Consider the following 22,627-nt stretch of genomic DNA (forward strand, 5'->3'; position numbering starts at 1 on the left):
CATTACAGAAATCCAGTTTAGTAATGACTTTGGATTACTACCTGCAAGTCTAGCATTGATAACATTGGCTTCACCCTAGAGAGTATTCTCATCTGCAGGAACGCACTCATAACAACACTGAGAATGTGATTTTCCATCGATAAGCGATTATTTAGGTAAACACCTAGTAGTCTCATACATGAAGAAGTTGACAATTTTACATCCTGTAATTTTATCTCCTTCAATTGTAATAACCTCTCATCATTGCCTACAAACATCATTTCTGTTTTTTGCAAATTTAGCATCAACATGTTGTTGTCCATCCATTTCCTGATCTTATTCATACAATTTATCAACTTACTTTGCACATAATCAATTCCTTTTTCAACCAGAATACTCCCCACCCACCCTCGATATGTATGCTAGCTGTGCGGAGAATTGACAGTAAAAGGGAATAGGAACTGTGCGCTTGCTCGGAAGAGCAAGCGCTAGCAAAGCTCCTCCTCCTGCCTACCTTATCAAATAAAAAGCAGCCCCTGGTCTCTCTGCCAGCCAGATCAGCTGATTGGGGCAGCTGCCAAGTCAGCTGATCAGGGATTTCCCTGGCCTGGTCAGCTGAACCAGCAAGCAGGGAGACCAGGGGCTGCTTTTTTAATGGGCGGGGCTTTAGACACCTGAGCCAATCAGGGCCTTATGCCTGTGCCCAGTCTACCTTATGCTATTTTCTCCCTCCCTGTGAAGCAATGGCACTGCCATACCTGGCACTTCTAACAAAGTATTATTTTTGTTCACCTTAACCTGCTTTGTGGTTCCACTTCATCCAGGCCCTGGGTCAGCTCTTGGTCATGTTACCATAATTTATATGTATAACTGGCATAAATGTCTTTTATTTACATTATAGAATTACCCCAGAGTTGGTACCTGTGCACATTTGTGCCTAGGCCCAGGGCAGGATTAATTCATCAAGGGCCCCTAGGCACACAAGTACACTGGGCCCCCTGCCCCGCTCCACCCCACCATGCGCTCAGGCGGAAACAGGAAGCTGCATCAGAGGGAAGTTTTGGGCAAGCAGCACCGCTTGCACAATTACAGTTCTCATTGCCTTTCTTACCCGCGTTGCTTGCTTGTCTTACTTTACGTCGATGGGGTGAGGTGGGGGGGGGGGCCGCGTAGCCGATTGGGGTGGGGCCCGTGTTGCCGATCGAAGCTGGAGGGGCCTATCGCCGTTTGGAAAAAACAACGTTGATGCTCTCCTTCATCGGGCCCCCCTGACCATTTTGGGCCCTAGGCACGTGCCTACTTGACCTATTGGTTAATCCTGCCCTGCCTAGGCCAGGCCACGGCCTGTATGTAATGATCTAATCTACCCTAACAGAAATGGATTAATTACTCTCAAATGTGATTTTTATCTCTGACTGTAATATTCCTTTTTTTAAGTACATATAAATTAATATAATTTAGGGCTCCTTTTACAAAGCTGAGGTAGCAGCTGCTGCTGCGGTAATCGCTCTGACAGCCATAGGAATTTAATGGGTGTTGGAGCATTTGCTCTGTGGCTTTGTAAAAAAATTAAAAAAATAAAAAATAAGGGGGGAGGGGTAGAGAAGTGGGTCATAGTGCCACAGCACCTCATTGGGGAATACAGACATGATATTATTGTAAATTGTTGTAATTAGAGTATAAGCAGACTTTTTCATTGGGCGACAAAAAAAAAATAAAAATAAAAGAGTTTTCTCATCTAGTTCCTGTTGAAGTTAATTTCCTATTTGTCAAATATAATTTTGGGAAAACAGAAATAATAGCACAGGGACTACAGCAAAAAGGTTTTCCCGGCATTATGATTTGTGATTTTATAGAAAGGAGGATTTTAATCTGTCCCTCCACTCCTGAGGAAAAAAAAGGAAGAATGAAATGTAAAGAAGTTTCCCTACCAGAAAAACCTGGTTACATCAAAGGTAAAAAGAGGGAGGGAGATTATAGGCTTCCTAAGTGGTACTTGCAAGAGAGAAGATATAGAAGTTGTGATTAAAATTTATACCCATGAAAAATATAATTGTGTACCTTTGAGACAGTAACATTATGCTAGAACACGGCTATAGACCCTGCCAGATTATTACCTCAGTCTATATCTGGGCTCTTGAAACAGAATTCTCTGCCACAGCAGAACCCACAGTCGGGATTGTAGGAGCAGGCAGGAAAATGGAGAATCAGCCCCAGCCTTGAAGTGGCTCTGTTTTACTACAAGATGATGAAGACCTTCTTGAGATAGGGACTATATAAGGCATCCTGATTCAACTAAATTTTGTTAGGTTACAGGTCTACAGTTCAACCATTATTATACTAGAATGCTGCCTAATACAAAGCATGGTGTAAGAGCTCCCACTTGTGGACATCAGTAGTTATTTCCATGTTGCCTCATTTTCATGGGAGGCAAATGCATGAGCTAAATAAACAATAGCCTTCACTATCATCCTAAAACACTGTCTGCAAACTCAGTTCTTCATCAGAATAACTTTGGCATAAGTGGCGCCATCTCAGACTGGTGACTTCGGTATGAAACACTTCTTGTGCAGGTTTGGCTTTACTTAACAAATGAGAGCTAGGAGTCCTTTTCCTAAGCTAGATGGGTTTTTACCAAGCAGCAGGCCATTGGGGGAGCCTCAAGGCCCATAACCCAATCAGGTTTTCAAGATTTCCGCAATGAATATGCATAAGATTGTTTTACATGTACTGCTTCCATGGTATACAAGAACCTCATGGCATTCATTTTAAAGCAAATCGAACTATGGATGGCCAAATTCAAATTAAAACTCAATTCAGAAAAAACAAATTCTTCCTGGCGAGTCTGAACGACAAAATCAAAGATTCATCAATTTCCCTGAATGGTCAAGTCTTTCTGATTACAGATTCAATAAAAATTCTAGGAGTAACTCTGGACCGCTACCTTATCCTTGAAGCTCACACTGACTTGCTGGTCAGAAAAGGCTTCTCAACATTGTGAAAATTAAGAGCTATCAGAAAGTACTTCGATGCTGTCTCATTCCGCTTACTGGTGCAATCCTCTATTCTATGCTCACTCAACTACTGTAACATCATTTATCTGGGGTCTTTTAAAAAAATCACCCGAAGATTCCGAATCATCCAAAACTCGGCAATCCGATTGATCTTTAGGTTAAAAAACTGAGAGCACCTAACTCCCTACTACCAAAAACTCCACTGGCTGCCCCTCGAAGCGAGAGTGGTGTTCAAATTTGACTGTCTCTGTTTCAAATCCATTCTAGGTTCGGCCCCCATGTACTTGGTTCCCTACTTCAACCTAGAATGTCCATCCAGACCCAAAAGCAGAGTCCAACCACCCAACACTAAAGGCCTGCCATTACAAAAGATACCTGAACAGAACACTTGCCTTCCAAGCAGGTGAACGATTGGTTGGGTAACATTATCACACACTCCTCTTCCTACCTAAGTTTCAGAAAACTTGTAAAAACAAACTTGTTTAACCAATTTGTAACCAAGTCCTCTTAAGCCCTACCTCTCCATCTCCAACCGAATTGTTCCCAACATCTCTCATGCCTCACCTCTGTATCCTGCTCTCCTGTATTTTGATGATCTCACTTTGTACCTATATTCGCTGATTGTCCAGCTCTTCTTTGTTGTAAACCGCCTCGAACTACCACAGCTTTGACAGTATATAAGAATAAAATTATTATTATTATTATTATACAAATACACCTCATGCACATTCATTGTGGAAATCTTTAAATCTCAACTGGGTTGTGGCCCTTGAGAACTGTGGTTGCCCTCTCCTGGTCTACTGCATGGTAAAATGCATGCTAGCTGCTTACAGCAGCTTAGTAAAAGGATTCTAACTCTCAAGGACCACGGTTGCCCACCCTTGCAATAGTCATTAGTACAAACCGGCACTAACAGCTACCGTGCTTTATGATCAGCCAGTGCTGCTTCATGTGAGTAGGAGTGGTTTGCGCAGGTGGAGCAGAGGTATGGTTGGCTTTGACACGTAGCATACTGGTTGAGGCTGCTTGCTAGCTGTCAGGACTGCCAATATCGCAAAGCTAAACTTAATACCACCTCTGTTGCTGTGGTAACAATTTACCCTTTCCAATCCACTGTCAAGTACTCCCTCCTCCTCTGCTAGTCGTCATTGGCATCATTTTGATATCTATCGCCAGGCAGGGTGGGATTGGGAACCGTTCCTATCCCATCTTACTACAGGTATGTCTCGGGGGGGAGGTGTGGAAGGGATCAGGAGGAGGGTACTGGATTGTGGGGGGTGGTGATTGTAAGGAGGTTACTTGATATGAGGGATGGAAAGGGAGTGAACCACTGCATCTGCATCATTTCTGACAGTTGGGGCAGTGCTGGGACTACCATGTTAAATGCCCCTGCAGGGAACACTTTCTAAACGTGAAGCACTGTAGTTGCCCACATGGTAAGTGCTTGCCCTGTGCAGTATTACTGTACGAAGTAAGAGCTTTGCAATTACCACACCTAATGGCAGTTTTGGCCAGTTGGCCACTTTGATATCTCCCCCCTCCCCCCCTTTGTATACAGTGGAATGCCGATTATCCAAACTCCAATTATCCAGTTTTCCAGACTGATGTTGGCGTATGTGTTTAAATTTGAAAGTACAAGTAGTGTACGTTGTACTATACTGTAGTATGCATACTAGAGATAGGTTATTAAAAATAAAATATATATATAGCACAATACAAAGATTATGCAGAAAATTTGACAAAAAACTATGTGCTACACTACAGGTGGGCTTGGGTTGGCACAGGCCCACTCAGCAACAGCGGCTCACTCCCCTGTGTCCCTCCCCTTCACCAGTGACCCAGCATCCTCCCCAGTGTAACTCGGAGTCTCTCAGCAGCTGCAGCGATTCATCCTTGCAGCCAGTGCTGGCTTCTGCAGGCTCCCCAAGGAAGTGATATCAGTGAGAGTGGGGATGTGACAGAGGAAAGCCCTGCCTTTTCCTCCCAACTTCCATGGGGAAGGGCTTCTACAATAAAGTGATGTGCTTCTTTCTAAACACAAGAAAATTAAAATGCCGGCAATGCAAAAAAGGGTTGGTTTGTCAATAAGAGAAGTTAAAAAACGTCAGGAAAAAAAATTGCAGAAGAATATGGTTTAGGAACATCAACAATATCCGACATAAAAAGACAAAGTGATGCCATTGTCAATACGTTTCAGTTCTTGAAAAAGAGGAAGGGAGTTGTTCTAGAAAAACCATGAAAAGGTCAACTAATGAACAGGGAGATAAAGCTCTATATCTATTGTTTTTGCAAAATAAAAAAAATATCATTGTGCCATCCAGTTTCTGGGCTAATTTCTGGCTGAATAGGCAATATTTTTCAATCAGCAACTACATGGAGATTCTGAATTCAAAGCTAGCATTGGAATCAGGCAAATTGAAATTCATGGTGAAAACTTTCCGCAAATTTATCAGCAGCTAATGACTTTCTTGTCCAATTTAATGACATTTTCAAAAACTATGACCCTGATTGTGTCTATAATGCAGATAAAGTCACACTGAATATAGTAGAGGGTGTGTAATCGTAGCTTAAAGGGCAAAGAAGTCAAAGAATTACTGTATAACTGGATAAGACTTCTCAGTATGCAAATAAGCAAAATATATATCTGACTTATAAAATAAGTAAAGTGTTCACATACACTCAAAATTGTGAAATTTGACCAAGAGCATTAGCTCCTATAGCCAAATCCACCGCCCCATCACTGTGTATGACTTATTTTGAAAAAAAGCTTGAAAAGGACATACTGTTCAAGTGCTCAACTAATTTTCAATGGCAAAAGAGAGAAAGAAGTTCCCACTTAGCTTTCAACTGTGTCAGCAGGTCCTGACATGGACCATGTTTCGAAATTCTTTCTCAAGGGACCCAGAGGGTGATGTAAACTGCTCAACAGTTGTCATATGAAAGAAGCAGTGAAGCAAAGTTACGTTAGTTATATGATTACAAGGTGTTTTGCCCATATCAAACTACTCTTATTTCCTTGGCATTTTGAGCAGTTTACATCACCCTCTGGGTCCCTTGAGAAAGAATTTTGAAACATGGTCCATGTCGGGACCTGCTGACACATTTGAAAGCTAAGTGGGAAATTCTTTCTCTCTTTTGCCATTGAAAATTAGTTGAACAGTATGTCCTTTTCAAGCTTTTTTTTCAAAATAAGTCATACACAGTGATGGGGCGGTGGGTTTGGCTATAGGAGCTCTTGGTCAAATTTCACAATTCTGAGTGTATGTGAACACTTTACTTATTTTATAAGTCAGATATATATTTTGCTTATTTGCATACGGAGAAGTCTTATAATGCAGATAAAACAGGTCTGAATTGGAAATCACTTCCCCATAAATCCTATGAGTGTCAGAGCTAATACCGCCAAAGCTGGCGATAAAAAAGCTTAACGCGGCTTCGTAAAAAGGGAGTGTTAGGTGCTTAAGAGGCACTTAACTTTAAGCACCCTTTATAGAATCTGGCCCTTAAAAGTTAGGTGCAGGATCCATGCTAAACTCTATTCTATATACAACAATCACCCTTTATATTACAGCACCTAGCGGTTAATTTTTTTGGTGCCCAAGTTTTGGCACCATTTATTCAATTCCCTCCTAAACGTGCACCTCTGCTTTTACTTCATCCAAATTAGAACTCCCAGAATGCCCATGAACAGATGGCATAAAAGTGCACATTTTTTTACGCATGCAATCACAAAATTTTATAAAAGCCCTTTTCAATGTGTAAAAGAGGTTTTAGATATGGAAAAAGCTTTATAAAATTGCCCACTTACCCCAAAATTCTGTATGCGGCTTTAAGTTGTACATGCAAATAGTTGCCAATTACACTTCCCCCTCCATATTCGCGGTTTCCATATCTACAGTTTCGATTCCTCGCGATTTTCTGCCAAAACATCATTTTTATTTTTCGGGCTATTTTAAGCCTTGTGAGCCCTCCCTTAAGCCTTACCTGGTGGTCTAGCAGGTTTTCGGGCAGGAGCGATCTTCCCACACTCCTGCCCCATGCAGATCGCTCACAGGAAAAGGCTGCCTTGAGCTCCCGTCGTAGTCTCAAGAGACGACGGGAGCTCAAGGCAGCCATTTCCTGTGAATGATCTGCACGGGGCAGAAGCGTGGGAAGATTGCTCTTGCCCGAAAACCCGCTAGACCACTAGGTAAGACTTAAGGGGGGGGGGGCTTACAGGGCTTAAAATAGCCCGGGGGGGGAAGCGGAGGTTAGGGGCAGAACCGGCCCGAATATTATTCGCATTTTTTTAAAATATTCACGGGCCGGCTTTGCCCCTAACCACCGTGGATACGGAGGGATAAGTGTAAAACCTATTGATGCAAATTGGCATTAATTAAAAGTTACATGCAAACTTAGTAGGCGCATTCTCTAAAGTGGTGTGTGTGTCTAAAGTGGTGTGCGCATGAATCTAAAAAGTGGAAATGGCCAGGGTAGGTCTAGAAGTTATGACATGTACTAAACGCCATTCTAGTTAACGCTGATTTTTTTTAATGCTATATATAGAATCCTGTTAACTGTATATTGTGTATGTTGATCTGTGATTCATTCTGGACTCTTTGGGGAGCACGGGATAGAAAACAAAATCAATCAATCAATCAGGCTCTTAGTAAACAGGACCTACTGACAATACGGCTTGCTTAAATAAGGTGTGAAATCACGTCAATGGGCATTATTAAATCTAGCCCCGTATCTGCACTTAAGGTAATGGAGGATAAAGGGACTTGACCAAGGACATAAGGAAAACTGAAGGAGAGACAGGATTTGAACCCAGGTTTTCTAAACCCACTACTCTATCGGCTCCGCTACTCCCTCCACTCTGTTTTTCACTGTTCTCTGCTTTAAGCCTCATGGTGAAAAGTGGATTATGAAATAAAAGGAAGTACATTATTATAATCAATACTAAAGTGCATACCAGATGCATGTGGAGCTGTACAGAGACTCCCAGGAGGGACATTTTTCAATGCCATTACTCAGTCGGCTGTTCCACAATGTGATTCAAATGGAGATGTTCCTGGCAATGGGGTCAGAGCACAATTGCAAGAACATATGCAGGCTCATATTTAGGCCGCAGGAGAATGCCGGCGATCTCCTGTGGTCTGCGGCGATACCGTAAATTCAATGCCAGCGCCTTATCTAGACCCCCAGCATTGAACTTCTGGTCTATTTATGGCCAGCCAAGACATAGCCAGCTTTGCCACTATTCAGTGGCTAGCTGGCTAAGTCTCAACAGCCAAAGATTTACCAACCTTTTAGGCGGTTGTGTTTGGCTGCTGAATATTGGCGGTGCCTGGCTATGTCATGCAACAGAGCAGTCACCAGCCAATCTACTAAGCTGGATACTCAGTGTGACATAGCCAGCTATCCACCGCTGAATATCAGTGGAAAACAGGCTGTGGGTTATTTAGATAGCCAGGAGCTGTTCCCAGATGATTAAAATGTGCTGAATTTCAGCCCCACGGGGTTTTATATTTCCAAAACTATGCAAGTTATTTTAGCTTTGAAAAGCATATACAAGTGTCTTAGGGTACTTTTTTTCTTAGCAGCATAGTGAGAGAGGTTAGCGCCTGGGGGCGATTGCGCCCTGCATCACCATCCCGTTCACCTCCCACACTCTACCGCTCTGTTTATACTGACCTTTTTTTTTGTTCCAAAATGTGATACACTGACGATCACTTATGGAAAATAAATTTTCATCCACCAAAAGATAATCCACTGGTATTGAGGGATTTGGGATTATTGGAGTCCGAGGGGAGAAAAATTTAAGGACAGGTTTAATTTAACCATGGAAGAACTTCAGGCCCTTAAGGAATTGAAAAATTCACAATCAATGATAGTTATTTGAATAGTTAAGGGTGGAGCAAAGCAAAGATATATGTACTGTATATTAGATCCCTAGTATTTGTCGAGTTAGGAAAAGAATTTAAGAATAGCCTCACTGGGTCAGATCAATGGTCCATCAAGTCCAGTAGCCTGTTCTCACAGTAGCCAATCCAGGTCCCTAGTACCTGGTCAAAACCGATCCAGGGCAAGTAGTGGTTTCCCCCATGTCTTTCTCGATAACAGACTATGGACTTTTCCTCCAGGAAATTGTCCAAACCTTTCTTAAAACCAGCTACGCTATCCACTCTTACCACAACCTCTGGCAGTGCGTTCCAGAGCTTAACTATTCTCTGAGTGAATAAATATTTCCTCCTTTTGGTTTTAAAAGTATTTCCCTGCAACTTCATCAAGTGTCTCCTTGTCTTTGTAATTTTGTAAACTTGAATTGAAAAACCTTGCACTGTAACTATGGCAAATTACAACCTGTAAACTGTATATTATGTATATTGGAATTAGATCCTTAGTATGTGTCAAGTTAGGATAAAAACTAGTACCAGAAAAAACCAATTTGTACTATAACTACGGCAAATTGTAACCTGTTAACTGTATATTATGTATGTTAACCTGTAACCCGCTCTGAGCTTTTTGGGGAGGAAAGAATAGAAAACGAATTAAATAAGTAATAAAAAATATGGAAGAAAAAAATAGCTGGCACGGACAAGACATTTTTTTTAGATAAGCTGGTGATAGGAGGAAATACAAAAAGTGGCATTTTGAGTTTCAAAGGTGAAGGGGAGGAATATATAGAAGCTGATAAAGATAAGACTAAGGGCTCCTTTCACGAAGCCGCAGTAGCAGCTTCAGCATTTGCGACGTTTCATCAGGCACTAACCCCCGCACTAGACAAAAAAACTACTGCCTGCTCAAGAGGAGGCGGTAGCGGCTATTTCTGTTTTATGTTCGCAGCTGAAGTGCCGGAAGCAGGATTGCAGAAGACAAAAGCAAATAGGGATGGAGGTGTGGTGGACCCTGAACGCTTTTCAGAAGACTGCGTTTGTGAGGAGCTAGCTACACTAAAGGTGGACAAAGCGATGGGGCCGGATGGTGTTCATCCAAGGGTACTGAAGGAACTTACAGAAGTTCTGTCAGCGCCACAGGCTGACCTTTTCAATCCTTTTCTAGAGTTAGGAGTGGTACCACAGAACTGGAGAAGGGTGGATGTGGTTCCTTTCGACAAACGTGGAAGTACGGAAGAGGTAGGGAACTACAGGCTAATAAGTCTGAATTCTGTAGTAAGTTAATTATGGAAATGCTTTTAAAATAGAGAATAGTGAAATTTCTGAAATCCAATGGGTTACAGGACCCGAGGCAACATGGATTCACTAGAGGCAGGTCTTGTTAGACAAATCTGATCAATTTCTTTGACTGGGTGACCAGAGAACTGGATAATGCTAGATGTGGTGGATTTAGATTTTAGCATTGTCTTTGACAGTGTTCCACAGGCATCTAATAAATAAACGGATTGCCCTCTGTATGAGCCCCAAAGTGACAGACAGGGTCAGGAACTGGTTGAGTGGAAGGTAACAGAGAGTAGTGGAAAAGAATGCTACCAGTGGAACGCCGCAAGGTTCGGTTCTTGGACCTGTTCTTTTTAACATTTTTGTAAGCAAAAACTGCAATACAGTAGACACCCCTGATGGTTTCGATAACATGAGGAAGGACTTAGCGAAGCTTGAGGAATGATCTGAAATTTTGCAGCTAATATTTAATGCTAAGAAATGCAAGGTCTTGCATTTGGTCTGCAAAAGCCCAAGGGAACAGGACAGCTTAGGGGATGAAGAACTTTTGTGCATGAAAGAAGAACGGGACTTGGGTGTGATATGGTAATATGTGATGATCTTAAGGTGGCCACACAGGTTGAAAAGGCAATTGTGAAAGCTAGAAGGATGCTAGGGTGCATAGGGAGAGGAATGGCCAGTAGGAAAAATGAGGTATTAATGCCCCTGTATAAGATTCTGGTGAGACCTCATTTAGAATATTGTGTACAATTGTGGAGACCGCACCTTCAAAAAGATATAAACAGGATGGAGGGGGTCCCGAGGAAGGCTACTACGATGGTTGGTGGTCTTCATCATGAAGTGTATGGGGACAGATTTAGAGATCTCAACATGTATACATTGGAAGAAAAGAGGGAAAGGGGAGATATGATAGAGATGTTTAAATAACTATGTGGCATAAATGTGCTTGAGGCGAGTCTCTTTCAATTGGAAGGATACTCTGGAATGAGGGGGCATAGGATGAAGGTGAAAGAGAACAGATTCAGAAGTAGCCTCAGAAATTACGTTTTCACAGAAAGGATGGTAAATCCTCGTAACGGCCTCCAGATGGAGGTGGTGAAAACAAAAAGTGTATCTGAATTCAAGAAAGCTTGAGACAAGTATATTGGATCTCTAAGGGAGAAGAAGGGATGATACTAGATGACATAGTTAGACAAACTAGATAGAAATAGAAAAATGAAGGCAGATAAAGACCATGTGACCTATTTCAATTTGCACATAAATTTTTATGAAAGTTCATTCTTATTTGAAAGACAGAAGTCACTTATTACTGATTTTGGAATCACTACTATATATATTGGATACTATATGGTTAGTAACCTTAGATGACACTTCTCTATATACCAAGATCCCATAACAGGGGGCCTTCAAAATTATTATCAGAGACATTATCAGCTCAAACATTATCAACAAACACAGAGGGTGGCGATGGAACCTATTTTAGCCCCATCAGTTGCCACCCTCTATGTAAGGCTGTTGGAAAGACAACATACAGTATTTATCCAGCTACAGCCTTTGGAACAGTTATAATATGGAAATGTTGTCTGGATGATGTTTTCTTTTTTGGGGGGAATGGAACTGAACAAGCATTACATCAGTTTGTGGACTGGCTTAACATCTTGGATCTTAATATACAGTTTGTTATGACAGCCAATTTGCAGAAGATAAACCTTTTGGATGTGTCTATTTTGAAACAAAATGGGCGACTGGTCATGACTTTATAGAAGTAGAATGCAACACGTTGTATTTTGATAGCTACCACCCATATATTTTGAAATACAGTATAATCTTCCAGTGAGTCAATTCTTCCACCTATGCAGAGTCTGTTCATCTTCACAGGATTTTAAGATTCAGGCAGATGTATTACGAAAAAGATTTTTTGTGACGGGGTTACCCAAGTTCAGCTATCAAAAATGCTTTTTGCACATCGAGAGCTATTATTAGACAAATGAAACTCATCTTCAGAATAAATTCTTATTTGTACATTACCTTTTTATGAATAAGTTAACATTTTGTACAGATTCTAAGAGCACTTTGGCATATTCTTCAGCTTTACCCTATCTTTATGGACGTTCCAGTTAGAGCATATACTCAAGGGTGAACAATCAGGGAACAGTTAAGTCATCAAAGATATGATAAATCAAAATCAATTGAGTCAGGAGATTCCCATCAAATATGTAGTAGATGCTAAAGATGCCAATGGACTATAACATGCCCAAGCTGAAAGGATGTTAAAACCAGATGCAAATTGTGGCGAGAACAGACACTACTTGTAATAGTAAAAATGTGATATATTTGTTCACATGGATTGCTACATGTGGGGGTTGAAGCAATTGGCCGATGAAACTTAGATTAACGGCCTCTTTACAAAGCCGCACTAGCGGCTGCCCTGTGCTAACAGCCCCGAAGCCCACAGAGATTTAAAGGGCTTCGGGGCTGTTGCTGTGCGGCTTTGTAAAAGAGGCAGTAAATGAACCTAAGTCTCAGGCAAGGTGACACCAGGTTATAGATATCAGATGGAAAATAATCAGTCAGGTTGTAGCAGGGTGAAAGGGTCACTCGGTGGAGAAATTCTTAAATTTTAGAAAACAATGGTGGATATTTAAATTGCAATCAGTAGTTCCTGGAGGTTTGAATCAAGAAGTAGAATGGGATATATTTTGTCCATTGATACTTAGTTTTTGGAAGTCAATTTGGGGACAAATTACGGTAATCTTATTCTTGAAGCATCTATCCCCTTGACATATGAGGCGATAATATGTGGAACGATTCTCCATGTTAAACCCACTTTAGATAAAAATAAAAGTTAGGGGTTCAAATGATTACATACAATTGGAAAAATTATGATAGGATTAATACAACGTGTGTACAACGTATAAATATGAAAGGATAATGGCAAGTTTAGGTACTAGCAATGAGGTATGGGGTCCATTGACTAATTTTATTACGTTATAATTAAAATTATGATTCTCTTTTTTTTTGTTGTTGTTAGATTCCTTTACACATCCAGGGAAGTTGGGAGGGTGGGGGGTGGAATATTTATTTGGAAGAGTAAAATTAATTCTTCTTTTATTATATTGATAGTATAATATATAATTTTATTGTTTATAATTAGGATAAGAAGGGGATAAAAATTGTTTAATGTAATAACTGTGATGATTACAATGTATTTTCATACAATTTTTTCTGATTCTTCAATTGTATACATTATAAAGTTTGAAATGTCAATAAAGATTTACAAATAAGTAGAATGGGTGATATTAATTTAACTAGATAAGTTGGGGGTGAGATTTAATGTGATGAAGTCAGTTGTCTTTAAAAGTGAAAGTAAAAAACAATGCTGCCATGCTTCAGGGAAATAAATGGGAAATTCAGTGTAAACTGGGAATTGTCAGAGCAGGTATTTATATTTTTTTAATGTTCTTAGAATTTAAATAATGCATTTAAGAGAAATTAATATTAAAACTAATGACACTGTTTGTTTCAGGGCAAAATATTACTCATGTCAGATAACTGGTCCCTATTCTAACAGATTAGTTAAAGATTTCTATTAAAAAATTGCTGAAAAGTAAAAAAAATTAATAATGAAGAGATTTAATTAAATATGTTAAAGTTATATCAACATTTTCGATATCAACAAAATTGATGAACCGATGATGAGGTGAATGTGTGAGTCTTACTTGATAGCAAACTGAAAGATCAGTGAGCAACACCGCTAAGGTTCATAAAGAACAAAATAATATATATGAGAAAAATATTTATGGGAACACTTCACAGATATATGTTAGGATATTATTAACCTATAGTTGAGCATCAGTCATATCAAGGGCTCCTTTTACGAAGCCGCATTAGTGGCTTCATCGAACGCACCTTTTTATCACGCGCTAACCCCCGCACTAGCCGAAAAACTACTGCCTGCTCAAGAGGAGGCGGTAGCGGCTAGTGTGGCTGGCAAATTAGTGCGCACTATTACATGCGTTAAACCGCTAATGCGGCTTCGTAAAAGGAGCCCCAAGTGTTCTTACATAGTGTACATACTTTTAGCTGTATTTCAGGGCAGGACACGTGGATTGCTACCATGAATACTTTACACATTTTTTTAGATATGAATTTTATGCACTTTTTAATTGGCTTAACAAACTAATTTTTAAACACAAGCTGAGCCTGATTCTGGAAATGGTGCCTGCAAACCAGGCGCCTACCATGTGTCAATTACTAATAGGGGCTGCATCCACAATCGCATCTATTTTTCAGGCAGACGCCATAAATGTAGGCCAGCATCTACAGTTCTGCCTAAGCATGCCTAAGGCCACTTCCAGCGTAAGCCACGCCTAGGCAGGCCTTAGGCGTCCATAGGCGTGCCTAGACGCCTCCATGGCGTGAGTCAGACACCTACATTGTAGGTGGCCTTCGTTGCGCTGATTTTTAAAAAGTGCATCCCGATTGGTCTGTTAGATGGCAGTAGGACACCTACTGCCGCCTACAATTGGGCCCTTTGTGTTTGAATATCAGGCTGGCTTGTAAGGGCTGAAACTGAGTGCTCTAATTTTAGTGTTATTTGTTTTTTTTATTTTGTCCACTTTTGTCAGGTGCAGTCTGTAATCATATTATTTCACTTTACCAAAGTTCAAATTCAACCTATTTCTCAACCACACTCAAGCGCACTCACCTGTTTGAGCACCTCTTGCTTGGACTTGTTCAGCTCTTCGTATTTAAGTTTCCACTGACCAATTTCAGCCTCCAGCTTCTCAATGTTTTTACTGAGGGTCATTTTGTCCCTGAAAATATGCACAACAAAAATAGGGTTAGAGCAGCAATAACTGATTTGGAATCCCTTATATCTGTGTAGCTTATGCACCATATACACGTCAAGTGAAAGGTACATATTCTGAGATAGTTACCTCATAATAAAGCGCTGTCCTCCAATCTTTTGCTACACAGGGCTAGATTTAAGATTATGGTATCCATAGGCAAAGGACTGTAGGGAAGAGGAGTCCTTCAGAGACTGGAGAGTAGGGGGTCCTGAGCCCCAGTTTTTCAGTGCCTTTAGAATTTGGTGCTGTAAGCACAAACTCATCAGGCCAAGGCCTTAATCCAGCCCTGTCGTTATGAGTCCCTCAGGACTGTTACCATCACCCATTTGTCTTCTGAACCCACTGTACCACATAGGCTAGAGGATGCAAATATGCCATTGAGTAGGATAAAAGTACATGAAGGAGAGATCCCATAAGTATTTTGTAGGTTATCTGCCAGTTTCTATTTTAAATTTTGTCATGTTTTGTTTATGACCTGTCTTTGAACTGAAAGTCCAGTTTTGTCTAAGCAAGAAACAATGAGGCCTATCTACAATCAACCATTTGCTTCTCCTCGAAATCTGTTTAACCACTGAATAACAGGCTTCCTACAAGTCTAGACACTGTAAAAATCCTGAGCTGGGTAAAGTCCAAAAATCTGGAGTTATCTCGCTCGTACATTTTTTTTTCTCATATTGAATAGAATATATTTAGCTCAGTTTAGAGGAAATTTGTATGTCTCCCATTAATTTTTTTCCTTTTATAACCTCTTTTTAGGTGAGGTTTGCATCAAACAGAGGTTAACTGGCTTACCTTTAGAGATTGTGGCATAAAAACACCCCTGCAACATCTGGAAACAAGCAGTTTCTGGCATGGACCCAGCAAAGCTGTGAGGCCTTTGGATTTGGGCTCATTCACTCCTTTGCATAACACTCCAAAAATAGTTCACAGTCAGGAATGTGTTCCAAACCAGAAACAATTTACATGGCAAAAAGAATAAAACCACAGAAACGGTAAAAAGATGCAGAGCTCAAAAGCAGCAAAATCCAAAATTCAAATTGTCAGTTATTTCTCACCACTGAAGGCAGGAAAAACACATAACCCTAAACTCTATAAACTTGTATGCATATACAAGTTACAGAATAAGGTCTGTTGTGTTCATAATATAATGTAATAATGAGCTAATAATTGATGTTAATAACCAATAATTGGCACCAATTATCTGCCTTGGGATCCCAAATGGGGACAAAGAAACAGAGTTGCTCCCCACTGTGACAGATCCTCACTGTGAAACAGATTTCCACTGTGACAGTGGAGGTCCAGAGCACAGGGTTGCCAATGTTTTGAAAAATAAAACCTGCAGTTACCCATGCTCTGCCTATGTCCTGCCCATATTGTACTCTTCATCTATCATTGAGCCACAGTCTCCTTCTCAATCCCCAGCGCACACATACTCCTTCATATGGTGAAATCTAAACATATATTTCTGCATCTACAAACCCCTGCCCCCTTCAGTCCAGTCCTCCCCACAACAATCTATGCAGAGCAGAGCTAGGATATTTCCCCATAAAATTTACCATACAGAAAAATGTCTGATTTCTAGTATCATCTCAGCGACAGCAATAAAAACCCTTTCATTACCAGGCATGTGGTGTGAAGTAATACAAAATTTAAAAATAAGCCACTCAGGATATAAAGCATTAACTTCTAAAATTCACACAAGGACATTACCTAGGAAAAGGCAGCACTGTAAATCTTGCTGTAGGCCCTAAAATATTAATACATCTATCGGAAAAACTGACGTGAGATTACTACAGATTATTATGTAGAAAATTCAGGCTAACAAAATAGCTGGCCTTGGTCACACACACAGAACAGACATGCCCTAATCAAATACAGAATAAGTGACCACAAAGTTTATAATAAGTATAGATAAACATTAAACTTAAACCCTGAGAAGCTACGCACTACAGTCAGTATGAGAGAAAGAGAAAACTATGCCTTGCCATACTGTGTAAAATCTAAAGATAATAGATATCAGAGCTGGCATTAGGAAGAATGCAACCAGGGCAGCTATCCTGGGCTCCAAGCTTGGCTGAAGCTGAAGAAGGTAAAGCCTGCTAGGGGACAATGGAGATTCCTTCCAAATTTTTGCCCTTGGTTGGGCTCCAGCCATATTAAATAGCATGGCAGATGTACATTTCAAAAACTGACATATTCCAATCACTAACGGAAAATATTGTTTTTTTTCTACCTTTGTTGTCATTATTTTTTAATCTGGTTGGTCCAAGCTTCTGGTTTCTGCTTTCCTCTATCTTCCCTTAATTCTCTTTCTAAGGTCTCCTGTCCATTTGCATTTCTTTGCTCTCTTCACTCCCTTACATCGATCTCTGACATTAATCTCTTCCTTTCAGTGTTCTTCCATTTATATTTCTGCTTCCCTATGCATATACAGTATTTCACTCATTCTTCTTACCAATCACTCCTCAATTCTGTATATTACATCTTCCTACAGCTTTCTATTTCTTTCCCTTGTCCCAACCCTCCCATTCACATTTTTTTCTCTTTCCTTCTATCCCTCTATGTCTAACATCTTCCCTCCCCCCATGTAAAACAACTTTCTTCTATATTCCAGTTCCTATCCTCCCCCAATGTCCACTATCTTCCTTCTGTTTATTCACCCATCCTACAGAGAGCTAGCATCTCCCATTAGTGTTCCTTCCTACCATGTAATCCCACATGGCCCCACCATGCTTAGACAGCATCCCTAGCTGAAATGATGTATTGTCACTTCCTGCAAAGAAAAAAGCTGGCTGCAGAAAAAGATGGACGAAGAGTTCTAGAGCTGGGCACATGGATATCCTCATATAGACTTCACAGTCATCAATTACAGGCATCTTCAATATAACATGACATTTTATTGAATGAAGACAGGATGGGGACAGTAGTTGGAGAAAATGTGGCAGAATAGGAACTTTGTAACACGTGTAGTGGAAATGTGAGCTAGCTCTGAACTTCTGGAAAAGGTTTGGTAACATAACATAGTATATGACGGCAGATAAAGACCTGAACGGTCCATCCAGTCTGCCCATTATTATATAAAAAAGTGGATAGGACTAGATTGGACGAGAAACCGAGACGCATGTTTGCTACAGGTACACTCGGAAGAGGTGAGACACTCTAGGTGGTGGTTAAAATGACCATTGTGAGACAGTGAAAAGACCCAGTTGGCCCTTTGTTAAAAAAATGAAAAGGAATTCTTATGGAAATTCAGAAGTACAAGAAAATAACCAACCAAAGGGACAGTTGAAAGAATATAGCAAAAATTGGTCAAATTAAATAGAACACATTATTTAAAATCAACAACAGAGGCAGAAACCACAATCTCAGACTTTTAAGGGAATGCTCCAATAAACTAACAGATATGATAACACAAACAAAAGTGAAAGCCTGGAGGGAAGAGGGGAGCAGGACAGAAGGAAGGATAAGGGCACCGATAGCCTTAAGGCAGTGGTGTCCAAACTTTTTTCAAAGAGGGCCAGACTTGATGAAGTGAACATGCACGAGGGCCGACCATTTTGCCTGACCTTTAAAATGAAGTACAAATGAACTATTGTATGTCAACTTTATTGCCAACGATTTGAATGACAATTCTAAACAGTAGTAAAATCACTCTGCCTTTCATATTTAAAGGCCAGATGAAAAAAACAACAACACAGGATGCTGAAATATATGCCAGGAACGCAACTAACTTTAACTGAGATTTTTTTTATCATGTATTCATCTCTATTGAAAAAAAATGGCCTCCACTAAGGTGAAGGGTGAAACTGAGATCTGGACTTCAGCACATAGGCTAGGTCTGTTTCAAAGGCAGTGGTTTTGATACGCAAAATGTCACGCAGGTGAGAGTCACTTAGTCTTGTCCTCACGTGGTTCTTGTTAAAGTTCATAGCAGAGAATGTCTTCTCACACAAATATGTTGAACCAAACAAGCTCAGCATTTATCTTAGCAAATGTTCGAATCTCTGGAAACCGGCTCTTATCCAGTTGGTGGTAAAAGTTCACAAGAGAGAGCTGTTGGTGACGACTGCGTAACTCGCTGTTGCAATGCAGCTCAATGAGCTCGAGCTGCAGCTGATCTGGAGCATCATTGGGGTCAACAGAGAATGGAGAGGAGAAAAGGCTGAGTTCCTTTTCAATAGCTTCAAAATCCTGAAAGCGCCTATTAAACTCCCCAGCCAGAGATGTGATGTCTGCTGCATATCTGCTCATTTGCGCACTGATATTATCCTGTGGAAAACTGTTCATTATTTCCTGCAACGCTGAAAAATGTATGGTAATGGGCTGTGTTTGTGACAACTGCCTTATGAAAAGTTGCAGCTTTGTTCCAAAGGCTTTGAGGTGTGAATAGAGCTGGTCCACCGCTGCATCTTTCCCCTGAAGACTTGTGTTCAGTACATTCAGATGCTTTGTTGTGTCAACTAGAAACCCCAAATCAGCCAGCCAAATAGGATCAGATAGTTCTTGCATCGGTTGTCCCTTTGTGTCTAAGAATTCTTTAATTTCCTTCCTGAGAGAGTAGAAACGCTGAAGTGCGGACCCCCGACTGAGCCATCTTACATCGTTGTGATATAAAACATCTTCGTATTCAGCCTGGATGTCCAGAAGAAACTGTTTAAACTGGCGGTGGCACAGGGATTTAGAGCGAATAAAATTAATAGTCTTTAGCACCGGTTTCATAACATGATCATATTTGAGATGTTTAGCACAGAGAACTTGTTGATGAATGATACAATGGAGTTTAATAGCTTTGCCTCCTTCTTCCATCACTTTGTTACAGATTAGGGTTGATAATCCACCAGCCATGGCAGGTGCCCCATCAGTAGTAATCCCAGTAACTTTGTTCCAAGGCAGTTTCATGTCATCTATGGCAGAACTAACAGAAACAAATAAATCTGTTTCTCTTGTTTGGCCCGTAAGGCTCTGAAGGTCAAGTAGCTCTTCAGTCACATTCATTTCATCGTCAACCCCTCTCATGAAAATCAGCAACTGGGCTGTGTCAAATAGATCCGTGCTTTCATCACAGGCTATTGAAAAGAAGTCAAAATCCACTCCTTTAGACGTCAACTGTCTCTTAATATCTGATGAAACATCTTCAATTCTCCGTGCTACAGTGTTACGAGCCAGGCAAATGTTGGCAAACTCTTGCTTCTTCTCAGGACAGATATTCTCAACCATTTTCATAATGCATTCTTTGATAAATGCACCCTCAAGAAAAGATTTGCCTTTTTTAGCAATTAACGTTGCAACCTCATAGCTCGCCCTTGTGGCATTTTCATTTGACTCACGGGCTCTTGTAAAAAATCACTGTTGCGATATTAAAACAGCTTCAAGTTGCTTACACTTTTCAGCGCGGTCACGCCCTGTTAGCTTGTCATATGTGCTATGTCTCGACTGGTAGTGTCTCTTGACATTAAATTCCTTATAAACAGCCACAGTCTCTTGGCATATCAGACAAACGCAGTAATTCCGTATTTCAGTGAAGAAATATTCTACTTTCCATCTACTTGGAAACGTCGGCACTCACTGTCAACTTTTCTTCTCTTATTTACAGTCGCCATTTTAGAAATTGGCCAGAAGGGGGAGAAATTATGAGCGCAGTGCCAGAGGTTTTGGTTCAAGTGTTCACCCAAGCCCTAAGTGTGTTTGCCCGAGCACTAATAGATGTGCGCAATGAGGACGCAGCACAGGGAGAAGTGACGCTTCTATGTTGCAACAAAGACGAATAAAAAGGGAAATCAAGGTCATGTCTCGCTGTGCATACAGAATTGCTTCCTCACAGTGGATTCAACACCATACAGGTGGCTGTAATAAAGGAAAAAAAAACAATCAGCGCATACAAAGTGATCAAATAAATAAGAATTGCAAGCTGAACACTAAGCTAGGAACATTACTAGAAAAGATATAAAAATTAAAAAATAAAGTGCAGCGCAAAAAAACATGTCTATCACACATCAAATGAATATAGGAACCAAGGGAATTTGAACCAGCTGAGGACACCACCAGAGAAAACCACATCCACGAACAGGTCAGAGAGCTCAAAAGATTCATCGAGGAGGCCTGCAAGATGGTAGAAACACAGGATCACCTGCTCTTCAGAAGGGAACAAACGGATGGAGGACAGGACCCGCCAGGAGCCACCAGAACCCACCAGGAGCCGAGGGAGAGGAACCTTGCGGAGGAACCAACCAGGAGAAGGAAGGATTGGAGGACCCAATCATCGACACAGACCTGAGACCCAGGAGGAAGCTGAGGAGAGGAAAATCTGCTATCGTGGTGGGAGATTCAATCCTGAGAGAGGTGGACAGTCACATAGCAGGAGGCAGAGCGGATCGCCTAGTGACATGTCTCCCAGGGGCGAGGACAAAGGACATCTCCGACAGAATCGAGAGTATCATGGAGGGAGCTGAGACAGAGGACACAGCAGTGATAATCCACGTCGGAACAAATGACGTCAGCAGAAGGAATTTCAACATGACTACACTGACCGAGCAGTTTAAGATCCTGGGGAGGAAGCTGAAGCTGAGAACAGGGAAGATAGCCTTTTCAGAGATCCTGCCAGTACCAAGAGCAGATGCGAAGAGGCAGACCGAGCTGCAAGCAACAAATGGATGGCTGAGGCGATGGTGTGACGAGGAGGGTTTCCTCTTTGTACGGAACTGGTCAACCTTCCTGGGGAAAAACAAGCTCTACAGGAGAGACGGACTGCATTTGAGCACGGCTGGGACGAGGATGCTGGCACGTAACATCCAGACCTGCATAGACATGACTTTAAACTGATAACAAGGGGAAAGCCGATAGTCGATCTGACCTCGACACATCGGACCACAGTATCAAGCAAGGATACTGAAACAGGAAATGGCGATAGTGGACTAGAGACAAAATGGACACTTTATGGACATAAACACAAAGATGCAGCACAGGGACCCGAGAGGCAACTAGAAATAAAGAGCAAGACAAGGAGGAAACAGCAGGACCCAGAGGGCTATCAAATAACAAAAAAGCGGGCAGAGGACGGGATAGACACACCACAGGAGGCAACACGTGAGGAGACCAGCAGGAGCAACAAATCAAGAGTAGATCCAAAAGAAAAGGTAACAAACTGGGACTTAAATTGCCTATATACAAATGCTAGGAGCCTAAGGACTAAAATGGGGGAGCTAGAAGTTATAGCCGGAAATAAGGACATAGACATAATAGGAATCACAGAGACATGGTGGACAGAGGACAACAAATGGGATGTGGCCCTTCCAGGGTATAAACTCTACAGGAAGGACAGAGCACACAAAAAGGGGGGAGGAATAGCACTGTATATAAAGGACTCCATTCCTTCATCCAGAACAGAAACAACAATAAGGGCAGACAGTCTAGAGTCACTATGGGTTAAGCTGACAGGAGGGGAAGGAGCTGACATCAAATTGGGATTGTACTATCGCCCACCAGGACAGTCAGAAGCAAACGACCTGGAACTGGAGGCCGAACTGAGGCAGGTGTGCAAAAGTGGAAGGGTGGTGGTTATGGGGGATTTCAACTATCCGGGAATAGACTGGGACATTGGGCACTCAAATTGCACAAGAGAAAC

The 22,627-nt window shown here is 41.2% G+C and overlaps 1 protein-coding gene across 4 annotated transcripts in view; it reads right to left on the reverse strand.

The window, feature by feature from the left end:
• The window catches only part of CCDC102A (coiled-coil domain containing 102A), a 175,852-nt gene that overhangs the window by 56,238 nt on the left and 96,987 nt on the right, over window positions 1-22,627 (reverse strand). For all 4 annotated transcript variants that reach the window (XR_004539245.1, XR_004539244.1, XR_004539246.1 and 1 more), the window contains one exon: window positions 14,862-14,970. Coding sequence is in view for 1 of the 4 variants with exons in the window: in XM_033942379.1 (XP_033798270.1) it covers window positions 14,862-14,970 (109 nt within the window). In the remaining 3 variants the exon portion in view is untranslated. The remainder of the gene's footprint in view (window positions 1-14,861; window positions 14,971-22,627) is intronic.

The sequence above is a fragment of the Geotrypetes seraphini genome, chromosome 4 (genome assembly GCF_902459505.1).
Source record: "Geotrypetes seraphini chromosome 4, aGeoSer1.1, whole genome shotgun sequence".
NCBI lineage: Eukaryota > Metazoa > Chordata > Amphibia > Gymnophiona > Dermophiidae > Geotrypetes > Geotrypetes seraphini.